The 12,247-nt window shown below is 39.7% G+C and overlaps 1 protein-coding gene across 6 annotated transcripts in view; it reads left to right on the top strand.

Moving 5' to 3' along the window:
* The window catches only part of LOC102517251 (zinc finger protein 471), a 32,617-nt gene extending 23,815 nt beyond the window's left edge, over positions 1-8,802 (top strand). For all 6 annotated transcript variants that reach the window (XM_032487540.1, XM_032487538.1, XM_032487542.1 and 3 more), the window contains 3 exons: positions 1,486-1,612; positions 3,064-3,156; positions 5,712-8,802. In XM_032487540.1, the coding sequence (XP_032343431.1) occupies positions 1,486-1,612; positions 3,064-3,156; positions 5,712-7,210 (1,719 nt within the window). In that variant the 3' untranslated portion in view covers positions 7,211-8,802. The remainder of the gene's footprint in view (positions 1-1,485; positions 1,613-3,063; positions 3,157-5,711) is intronic.
* The last annotated feature ends 3,445 nt before the right edge of the window (positions 8,803-12,247 follow it).

The following is a 12,247-nucleotide window of genomic DNA, read 5'->3' as shown; positions in this document are numbered from 1 at the left end:
GATAAGTTTAAACTTGATTTTTGTGATTTTCTATGAGAGTAATGCTCAAATTAAATTTTTGCATTAAATTTAATTTGCATTAAATTATTACAGTGAATGTTTAACCTATGACAAGTGAGGCAGAGGTTCATTTTTTTTTCTCCCAGTTGCCTGTACAGTTGACTCAATGGCAATTATTGAATTATTCATCTCTTTCACATTAATTTTGGAATGCTGCCTATATCTGGCACTAAATTCCTGTATATATTGGATTCTGTTGCTGGACTAGGTTCAGTTTTACTTGTATTTCTGTTTTCAATCTTGTAATTTTTAAAATACATCATTTGCATAAGGAACTCTGAACATAAGGGGAACCCTTCATTCTCCCAATGAGAAGTCCTCCACCACCAATTTTTTTTCCAAATGGAAAACATGCTTTCATTGTACAGATGAGAGTCGAATGTCCGCTTACTAACATTTAATTAATTAAACTGCACCTCTCATATTGAAAATCACATAATTTTAAAACACTGCTGCCCACCCCCTCCTCCACTGTCAGAGTTCATGAAATACTCAAAAAGAGTTACATGGATTTGGGGGCATCTGTGTCTTCCTCAACATTAGAACTACTTTATGAATCTTCTACATTAAACTTCCAGATTCAGAGCTTTTAGAGTTTGTGCTTATGACAACATTGAGACTGTATCCCTAACATGGGAGACCTTGGGGGAAAAAATCATGGTATAAAGCATATTTGCAGGGGAGGTTAGAGCACGTGCTTAGCATGCATGAGATCTCGGGTTAAATTCCCAGTACCTCCATCATAAACAAACAAACAAACCTAATTACCACCCCCCCCCCCCGCCAAACAAACAAACCAAAAATCATAATTATTCAGTTTCATTTTGATATTATCTAAGTACGTGTTGATTTCTCATACTCAACGTCAGGGCACGAGCTGGATGTGTTGTAGTCTTATGCTGGGTGTAAATTTCTCATGTTGTTATCCAGCCCACTCTGGTAAGGCATGGCATGCTCATTAATTCTTAATGATACAACACAAGGAAACTGCATTCTAAATATATTTGTTATTTTTATTATGTAAGAAAAAAACCTCAGCTCTATCAATTCAGTGCCTCTTCCCCCTGAAGCACTGGATCCCACAGAGTACCATTTATAAAATATCAACCTAGAACACTTTTTTTGTTGTTGTTTTTGGGGTTTCAACCACAAGTGTATGTCTTACCTTGAAGTGCTTGTTTACTGCCCTGTGGCGACCCATGCAGGTTTCCCCATGCTGAGAAACAGATTAGCACCGTTGTATAAATGCAGTTTAGCCCTTTGATAAGTACTATTTTAGATTAGCGCTGAGTATTACATGTTTAAGTGTTTTTTTTCCTCCAAGGGCTATTTCTCACATAAAGTAGGGACAACTTAACACTTCATCTCAAAGTCACATGTGCATATGAGCATTGGCTGATCAAGAATGTCTTTGTGTCATTTCAGGACTTGGTGTCATTCAAGGATGTGGCAGTAGACTTTTCCCAGGAGGAATGGGAATGGCTGAGCCCTGCTCAGAGAAGACTGTACAGGAGGATGATGATGGAGAACTATCAGAACCTGCTGTCTCTGGGTGAGGATCCTTCCCCCTCCGTGTATTTCAGAATTACCCTAAGGGATTCTTTACATTTTTATTTATGTTTAAAACTTTTTTTTTTTTTTTTTTTTTTTTTTACTGGGTATGGATCAGAATGGAATCTGGAGAGTAAAGAGGCTATTCAGGGGTTGAAAGCTTCAGGTTCAATCCGTGAATTTGTTGGGTATCGGATATTTCATGAATGTGCCATTCAGTGAGCTGGGAACACGTGGCATGATGTGACTCACTGGACCCCTACGCTGCATTTTTCCCTCTGTCCTACAGTATTGTCAGCACAGCTGGTAACACAGTTCACCAAGAATACAGCCGGATTGTTACAGATTCAGAGCATGGCTTTAAAACCTGTGTATTTTTATTAACGTGCAGCAAGTGAACTAGTGAGGCTCAGACTGTGAGAACTGCTTCAGGCGGTCTGAGGGAAGCTAACATGGACCCTTCTTCTCAGCCCTGGGGCCACCTCATTGGGTGGAGTAGCATTCTGTCGTCTCTGGGCCCCCGGATCCTGCTTGCGGTTCACTGAACTTCTTGAAACTAAATATATGTCTTTCACCAAATTTAAGACCTTTTTGGCCATTATTTCTTCGGCTAATTTTTTCTACTCTTCTCCTTCTGAGATTTCAATTTCAAACATGTTAGAAACATGGGTATTGTGCCTTGGGTAACTAAGAATCTGTTTACTTTTTAAAATCTTCTTTTTCCTCTGTTTGTCAGATTATATAATTTCTATCGATTTATCCTCAAGTTTTGAACTCTTTCCTTGTCTTCTTCAATATCTTGTTAAGCACATCTAGTGAATTTTAAAATTTCAGATACTGTGTTTTTCAGTTCCAGACTTTTTACTTGGCTCTTTTTGTAATTTCTACTTCACTGCTGAGAAATTATAAGCATATTTTAAAATTTTAAAATCCTAGTCTACTAATTTCAACATCTGTGTTATCACAGATTGGGTCTCCATTCATTGCCTTTTTTTGTAAGTAAGGTTCATTTTTTCCTCTTCCTATGTGATTTTGGATTTTGTTCAGGACACTGGAAATAACACATTGTAGAGACTCTAGATTTTGTTACATTCCTCTGAAAAGTACTGGTTTTTGTTTTTTGTTTTTTGTTTTTTTTTTTAAATCACGCAGTTAACTTGACTCAAACTCTGAACTCTGTTTCTAGGGACCCTTTACATTACCTCACTTACTGCTGTCTGATGATATTCTGAAGATGCTGGGCTGTATTTTTGCCCCCGGCCCCTCAGAAAGTTGTTTAGCTTTTATAGAGTTGACTGTAGGCAGTCTCACTAGACTATGCCAGAAGCTTTATGTCATCAGTCACCCTTTGATCTACTCATTCCTATAAGGTCATTCCATCAGAATTAAAGAGCCGACTGAAATGCCCCAAAACGGCCAATTTTCATCTCTTTTTTTTTTGTTTGTATGCAGGACTTTGTACCTCTAAGCCATATGTCATCTCCTTATTGGAACAAGGGAAGGAGCCTTGGGGGATGAAGAGTGAGGTGAGAAACTCATTCTCAGGTGAGTGTGGGAGAACCAGACAGGGGAGTCTTTCTAGGCATGGCTCAGCCATTTTGAAAGATGATACTTCCTCCTTTTTTTGTTTTTCTTTTCTTTCTTTTTTTCTTTCTTTCTTTCTTTTTTTTTTTTTTTTGGTGTGTATTGTATTGTAATCTGTTTATTAGTAATACTGAGTACTTGCTATATGCAAACTACTGTCAGTAACTTCCTCCTTTCTTATGCTTCTTAAAAGCTCTTCTCAAGCCTTCCAAGCCGGGGAGAAAACTGAAGCTTTGCTGCTTAGCATGGGCTCCCCTAATATCTTCGGCTTGACTCTCTTCTCTAATAACTCATTTTACAAAAAATCTTTATCTAGTTCCTTCCCATCCTCTCTTTTCTTTTGCCACACAGACTCATATAAGCTTCTCTGTTTCTTAAATCTTCTCTTAACTCCAAAATTAGATGCTGCCTACAAATCACAAGATATCCTGCTGCTGTAAATCTTTTTTTCACTTTCCTTTTGCAAATGGGAAAAATCCAAATCCTACCAGCCCCTGTGTGACCAACTTTTTCCTACTTCTCCATTATCCTCTGTCATTTTTTAGTTTTCTCACTATGTTTGACCCAGAGTTTTCTCAACTATACAAGGTATCCAGGCAAGAATGTCACAGGTAGACCAAGAGCCTGAGTCTCTGAGCCTTGGGAGACCAGATGGGGCTGGAGGCAGTCTGAATCACGTCTGGTTGCCTCTGAATCAGAGGCAGCACCATGTGTCTTACAAACGTCTTTTTCAACGAGTGCCTGACGTACAGCTGAAAAGCACTGCTCTAGCCCATTGGTCACCTTTTATGAACTCACCAAGCTCTTCACTGACATAGGCTTTTATGTTTCCTGTTTTCTCTCCCTAGAATGCTCCTCTGATGGCTCTCTGTCCATGCTGGGCTATCAGACCAGAGCTCAAAAATTATCTCACCACCTTATATAATAAGCATTCCCCAATTCCAACAACTGTCCACTAAGCCACCATTATTCCCTTTGTCACACTCAGGAGAGCCTGTAATTGCCTTGTTTCAGCAGACCTGAGTATTTTCCATCTCCCCCACTGAGCTGAAAATCCTCAAGAACAAGGGAATGTTGAGATCACCCATGGAAATTATGCCTTTATGAAATTCTTCTTTCATGTCCGTAATAGTATTTGATTATATTTGGAAATGATTTGGATCCCAGACTGCCAGTGTCCTCCAAATACCCGAAATACTGGGGGAGAAGTAAGCTCTGCTTAGTCATACTGTACACTTTGTTTATGTAGGAAGCTACTGTCTGCCTTAAAGAGAAAAACAGAAAGAACTTTCCTGATAAGAGGTAATAATTGGCCGTGTGAGGAACAGATGGAGGAGGGGAGGGTGTAGCTCAGTGGTGGAGTGCCTGCCTAGCATGCACGAGGTCCTGGTTTCAGTCCCCAGTACCTGTGTTTTAAAAAAATAAACAAATAAATAAAACTAAAATTACCTCCTCCCCATTAAGAAAAAAAAAAAGAACAGATGGAGGGAGAGGGAGAAAGGGGATGAAGAAATTGGTAATTTGGTGGGACATTGAGTCACAGTATAGAATTATGTATTATCAAGGGACTAAGATATCTCAGCATCCATGTTGAGAAAAGTTCCAAAGATAAGGGACAACCGCAGCTCTCCATAGGAGGTTGGAGACGGAGACGACCTTCACATGAAAAGAAAGTAATTTTTTTCTTTTTCTTTCTTTTTAAATTGAAGTATAGTCAGTTTACAATGTTGTGTCAATTTCTGGTGTACAGCATAATGCTTCAGTCATACATATACATGCATATGTTCCTTTCCATATTCTTTTCCATTATAGGTTACTACAAGATATTAAATATAGTTCCCTGTGCTATATGGTAGAAACTTTTTGTTTGTGTATTTTATATATAGTAGTATATGCAAATCTCAAATTCCCATCTTGTCTCTTCCCACTCCCTTCCATGCCGGTAAACATAGGTTTGTTTTCCATGTCTGTTAGTCTGCTTCTGTTTTATAACTAAGTTCATTTGTGGCTTTTTTCCCCCGATTCCATTTATAAGTGATATCATATAATATTTTTCTTTTTCTTTCTGACTTCACTTTGTGTGACGATCTCCAGGTCCATACATGTTGCAGCAAATGACATTATTTTTATTATTTTTTATGGCTGAGTAGCATTCCGCTGTATAAATATACCACAACTTCTTCAGCCAGTCATCTATTGATGGACATTAGGTTGCTTCCATGTCTTGGCTATTGTGTATAGTGCTGCTGTGAATATTGGGGTGTGTTTATCTTTTCAAATTAGAGTTCCCTCCGGATATATGCCCAGGAGTGGGATTGCTAGATCATATGGGAAGTCTATTTTTAGTTTTTTTAGGAATCTCCATACTGTTTTCCATAATGGCTGTACCAGTTTACATGCCCACCAACAGTGTCGGAGGGTGGGATTCATTATTTCCAGATTACCTGTTCCATGTCAAATGTTTCCCTTGTTATAACTCACAATGAAGGAAACATTTGCTCTTTTGAATTTTTCAGATTGGGACTCTATCTGTGAGACACAGGAGTTCCCTCGGAAGCAATTTGTATGTGATGATGTGTTAGTGGGGAGAAGTACGAGCTGTGGACTTGAGTGTCCCACTTTTGGAGGAAATCAGAAATGTGAAGATCTTTTCAAGAGGCAGTTGGTAAGCCAAGAGACAGTTACTAGGCAAGAAGCAATCACTCATAAACAAACCCTCACTGTGGAAACAGACCACAAATGTAACAACTCTTGGAAGCTTGTCCCTCTAGACAATGTAGAAGAGAATGTTTATAATCACAACTCAGATAAAAAAATGTTTTCCAAAAATTCCATGGTAGTAAAACACAAGAAAGTCTCTGCAGGAAAGAAGCTTTTTAAATGTAATGACTGTGGGAAAACCTTCACCCAGAAGTCATCCCTCACTCTCCATCAGAGAATTCATACTGGGGAAAAACCATACAGGTGTCAGGAATGTGGGAAAGCCTTCACCCAGAGTCCACACCTTGCCCAGCACCGCCAAATGCATACTGGAGAGAGACTCTTTGAGTGCAAGGAATGCAAGAAATCCTTCATCCTCAACATACACCTTACTCAACATCAGAGAATTCACACTGGAGAAAAACCATACAAATGTAAGGAGTGTAGAAAAGCCTTCACCCAGCTTGCACACCTTGCTCAGCACCAGAGAACCCATACTAGGGAGAAGCCCTACAAGTGTAAGGAATGTGGGAAGTTCTGCAGTACTGGCTCATCCTTTGCCCAACATCAGAGATGTCACAGCCACAAGAAGCCCTATGAATATGCTGATTGTGGGAAGGCCCTCAGGGATTGCATCCGACTTGCTCAGCACAGAATTCACACTGGAGAGAAATTCTGCAGTCGTGACAAGTGTGGAAAAATCTTCTGCTACAGCTCACCCCTGACTGCCTATCAGAGAATTCAGACAGGAGAGAAACCGTGCAGCCGTGATGTTGGTCAAAAAGCCTTCAGCCATCGCAGGTTACTCACTCAGCATCAAAGAATGCGTTCTAGAGAGAAGCCCTACAAATGCAGGGAATGTGGGAAAGCCTTCAGGAAGAGTGTACATCTGAGGATTCATAATGGTGAGAAACCCTATGAATGTAGTGTGTGTGGTAAATCCTTTAGCCAGCAGAATTACCTTACTGTCCATCAGAGAATTCATTCTGGAGAAAAGCCCTATGAATGTAAGGAATGTGGGAAACCCTTCAGGCAGTCGGCACACCTTGCTCAACATAGGCGGATCCACACAGGAGAGAGACCATATGAATGTGAGGAATGTGGGAATGTCTTCAGACAAAGTGGACAACTTACTCAGCATCGGAAAGTCCATGCTGCACGGTCATCGCAGGCCCCCAGCTCTTCCTCACTCCGTCTGTTGCTGGGTTCTGTGGCTACAGCTGCTGAAGGGTTTGGGAATTCATCCATGTTTTTCACTTCTCACTGCCCTTGTCCAAAACACAGTCATTTCACCCGGACTGTTCCAGGTGTCTAAAAACTGGTCTTTCTGCATCTCTTTTGTCCCCTTGAAGGTCATTCTCCACACCACTGCCACAGGAGTCTTTTCAAAATGTAAATGTAGTCAAATGATGCTTAAACCCTTGCTGTGACATTTTAAATTACTTGATGCCTTGAGTAAATTTTAAATTGCTGAGTACAAAGTGCTCCGCATAGCGCCTTACGTGCTGCACACACGTTATCTCAGTACCCTTCTGAGTCTGCTCGAAAGTCAGCTTTAAACCATGAGCTCTGGAAGGCGGCATAGCTACCAGGGGGTCATAACAGTTTTGGGGACAGAAATTTTTTCTTAACGTGAATGACGGGCATTAGAATGTGGTATGTTTCAAGCTTGATATCATCACAAAACATAACGGCTTTCTCCTGACTCAGGTGTGTTCCTTTGCTGGTGAGAAAATTCAGCATGACCCATGACCTGATAACCTAGAAAATGTTTTAGGTAGTGTCTAGAGCTCTGGATAAGACTGGAACAGAAGAATTAGAATTTACTGAGAAGAAGGTAAGACTATATTTACTCAAGGCAAGAAATTAAAATTTCTAATGTTTAAAGTGGAAGGAGCAGAGAACTTGAATAGTCTAGCCCTCTTTTAAGACACCTGGGTTCACAGATTAATTATCAACCTTTAAGGAACCATCATTCAGCTGTTGAAGAGGATCGAAAAAAATATAATGGAATATTTTGAAGTATTTGTAATAGTTCTTTCATGAGGCTAATTCAACTCTGATATCAAACCCAGAAAAAATGAAATTACAGATGAATTTACTCTATATGGTTATATATAGGAAGGAAATTACTAACTTATTGAAGGAGAACAGAGGTTCTGAGTAACTGGAGAGCCATACATGTTTTGAGATGGAAGTTTCAGTGTTGTAAAAATGTCTCTACATTCCATCAGTTCCAGTCACAGTCCTGTAGAATATTTTCAGGTTGACGCTTTTGTTCTCAAAATCATATAGAACGGCAAATAGGCGAGCATCACAAGGAAATTTTGGGGGAAAAAATCATTTACCTGTGAATTTAGTTTATTGCAAAAATAGTATTCTGGACTTGTCATTGGGAGAGATGGATTCTTTAAATGATGTTTGACAATTAGTAATCTGATTGGAAATAAAGTCAGATCCACATTCCACCCCTTAACAGAGAAGTTTATTCAACATGGATTAAATGCGGTGCCAACTGGTACCTGCTGAGGCCCTGCATCTCCCCCAGACTTCCAGCTCCTTGGCTGCTCCTCTTTGGAAGACAAAGCGCATCTTCTCCTGACATGTGTTTGCCTTAGCAGAATTAATAGCCCTGGGAAATAACTAACCTCACCCAAGCTCAGGCTGACTTGTGTCAGCCCATGTCTCCATCTTACTGGAGTCGTAAATCCACAATCCTCCCGTGTACCAAAGCCCCTACCTCACCTGTAACCAAACACCTGTTTCCCTTTCCTTTTGTGTTCACAGCCCCTTCCCCAATAAAAGACGCTGCACACTCAACCCAGCACTCACACAGCCACCTCTCATCTGTGTGGCCCACTGTTGCCTGTGGCAGCACATCTATTAAACTTTGCTTTGTTTCTTAAACTTCTCTTTGTCTTTGGTAAATTCTTTTACCGCCCGTGACACTGGCCCACGGTGCCCCACAACATTAAAGATTTAAAGGAAACACGATCTTAAGATTTCAGAGAAGGTAGACTGTGTCTATCCCTTTGAGTTTAGGAAGGCTTCGGTAAGCTGAACACGGAGTCCAGAAGCCATGACGAGAGAGTGGTAGGTAGGCCCACGTAAGAGACCGAAACTTGCCCATGCCATGAGACACTGCGTGCAAAGTTAAAAGGCACAGTGACAGGCTGAGAGATACTTCCAACATGTTACAAGGATATAGCCATTATATAAAGTGCTGTTGGAAAGCAGTGAGGATCAGAGATACACAGTCTGACAGCAACTCTTGGAGGAAGAAATTACAAAGGTCAGATAAAACAGGAAGCTCTTAAATGCACTCACGATCAGATAAATGGAAGTTTTAAGTCCTCACCACCAACACAAACCAGCACACATTGTATGGATCATGTCCAGTACTGCTGCAGAGGTGTGAAACCATTTTTTTTATACACTGTTATGCATTGGGAGGGTGAATTAGTGGAAAGCCATTTTAGAAGTCAATATGGTGTGACCTGTCAACATTTTAGATGTAATTAGTCACTGCTGCAATTCCACATCTAGGAATTTATCTTCTCAAACAGAACAAGTGCAGGGCTGGAGGGTGTACCTCAGTGGTAGAGCTCATGCTTAGCATGCACAAGGTCCTGGGTTCAATCCCCAGTGCCTCTGTTAAAAAAAAAAAAAAAAAGCAAGAGATCTATTTTCTGTCACTTTGCTTTTAGCCATTATTTTGCCTAACGGTATTTTTCTGTGACGTGACTTAACTTTTAAGCAGAGCTTGAGGGCACAAGCCCTCCCCACCTGACCCCCTATCCTGCAAAAGTTTACAAAATTGAGGACGTGGGAGGAGAATATTCTTTCTGAAAAACTGCCTCCCTTACACCACCAGCCACTGACAAATCTTCTGTTTCTCCTTAGCAAGTATGTTTAACCTCCATTACATTCTATGTACAAAATGTATATTTTGCTTTCAACTTATTTTTTACTCATGTAAGCGTACATTCAGTGTTCAATTAACATATTTTTCTACCTGCATAAATTGAGTACTTTGAGTTGGGATGTAAAAGCATCACACATTTTAAAAATTAAATCTAGTGGAAGTCTTTTTTTTTTCCCCCTCCATTTAAGCAGCCTTTCACTTAGTGGCACTTTTATAAGGAATGGATTAAAGGGTAGGTTATACTGAATGACTCACGTTAAAATTTTTAGGTTTTTTTTTTTCTCTCACTCTCTGGGTTCTGGTGGTATGGAGTTTTGTTTTAACACCAAATGGAGGAATCCTTGCACCAGGGCAAACAGTAATGGTACCATTGAAACAGAAGCTCAGTTCCCACCTGGCCATTTTAAGCTCTCCTGCCACTAGGAGAAAAGTTTTAATGTTTAAAAAATTTTTTTAAATTTGTTTTTTAAAGGTGGAGAAAAAAGTATAATGGTTGGTCTCATTAAAAAAAAAGAAGAAGAAAAAGTTGTTCTACAGTAGTTACTGGAAAGACTATGGTCAGGGGACTTCCTTGTACAAACTGCCACATCTGGGTGTAATGCCCCATGTTAAAATTGTTGGTTTCTCTTTCCCCCAATTGTGAGTTACACTTTTCTGAAGGTTTTAGTGCTGGGAGGAGGAAGTCTTCTAAACAGGAATATCACAATGTTTGCAGTGTAGGTCAAATGACCTCTTTCTGTTTGATTCTTCTCCGACCACCAAATGAGTAGGAGGAATAAAAAGGCCATGGTGAAAATGAAAGAAAAGGAAAGAGAGGACATTAATGAACTCATCTACCAAAAAAACCCAGACTCGCAGACATAGTAAACAATCTATGGTTACCAGGGAAAGGGGGTGGGAAAGGATAAATTTGGGAGTTTGAGATTTGCAAATGTTAGCCACTATATATAAAAATAGATTAAAAAACAAATTTCTTCTGTGTAGCACAGGGAACCATATTCAGTATCTTGTAGTAATCTTTAATGAAAAAGAATATGAAAAGGAATATATGTATATATATGCATGACAGGGACATTGTGTACCAGAAATTGACACATTGTAACTGACCATACTTCAATTTTTTAAAAAAAAGAAAGAAATGCCATGGTGGTTGATCCTGACAGGCAAGGATAAACAGGGCTGATGCCGAAAGACACCTGCAGTACCACCCAGGCCACTGATGGTCTGGGTCAGGTTATCCCCTACCCAGCAAAGAACCCTGATGAACTGAGGTGTTGGCCAAGCCTAGGAGAAACACACGTTATGTAGAGTAGAAGTCGTACATACCTGTTGTTATCTCAGGGCCAGCTCCAGAAAGAGCAAGGACGGGCTATATTCTGTACCTGTGTTTTCCTTTTTGCTGATTCAGAATTAAGCTCCCTCCATAGCCCGAGCTATTTTATTAATTCAAAGAAAGTCTTTTCATTAAAGTAGCTTAAACTTGGTTCTAGTATCTCAATGAGTGCTTTACAACTTTTTTTTTTCTTTAGTGGAGTTACTGGGTATTGAACCCAGGACCTTGTGCATGCTAAGCATGCTCTCTACCACTGAGTGCACCCAACCCCCCCCCACAACTTTTTACATGAGAAAACTTTTACATACAGATGCTAAGTGTAAATTTTGATGAGCTTTTAAAAGATTGTACAGTAAAACACACTCATTTTTGGTGTAGAATTCTAACTTTGCCTAACTCATGCCAGCGTGTAACCACTACAGCCAAGACACAGATGATCCAAAACTTTCCTTTTGTTCTTTATAGTCAGTCTCCCTGCTCCTGCCACCAGCCCCTGGCTACCACTGCTCTGTTTTCTGCTTTATGTGACATTATAGAATGTTGCATGAATGTTGCCCTTGGAATTTGTGATGATGTTTGTGATAATGGCATTACGCCTGGCTGTTGTTCATGAGCCAACAAAGTTCCCTGCTCCTGGGATAAAGAAAACTCTGTAGGGCTCTGATAAGACTGACCCTTAACATGGAAATGAATAAAAACATCAGCTAAATCAGGTTATGATGAATTTTATGGAGGTAATTTTAAAAAGTCATGAGGATGAAAAAGGAAATGTTCATATATTGAGGAATGGGGAAGTCATTCTGCCTTATACATCAGTTAACTTGAATTTTATGCTGACTAAAACAGACTGTTTGTGGCCTATCAAACATATATTGTACATCTGCTTTAATTATTTAAGATGAGGGCACAATGACCAGAAGTAAAGAATGTCCATATTAGTTACTGTTACTACCACAGGGAACTATATTCAATTTCTTAAAATGAGCTGTAATGGAAAAAAATCTGAAAAAAAAATGTATGTATATGTATAACTAAATCGCTTTGCTGAACATCTGAAACTAACACTAAATTGACTACTCTTCAATTAAAAATAA

This window comes from Camelus ferus, chromosome 9 (assembly GCF_009834535.1).
Source record: "Camelus ferus isolate YT-003-E chromosome 9, BCGSAC_Cfer_1.0, whole genome shotgun sequence".
In the NCBI taxonomy this organism is placed as follows: Eukaryota; Metazoa; Chordata; class Mammalia; order Artiodactyla; family Camelidae; genus Camelus; species Camelus ferus.
Note: the sequence above shows the minus strand (reverse complement) of the source record. Positions and strands in the feature narration are given on the sequence as shown.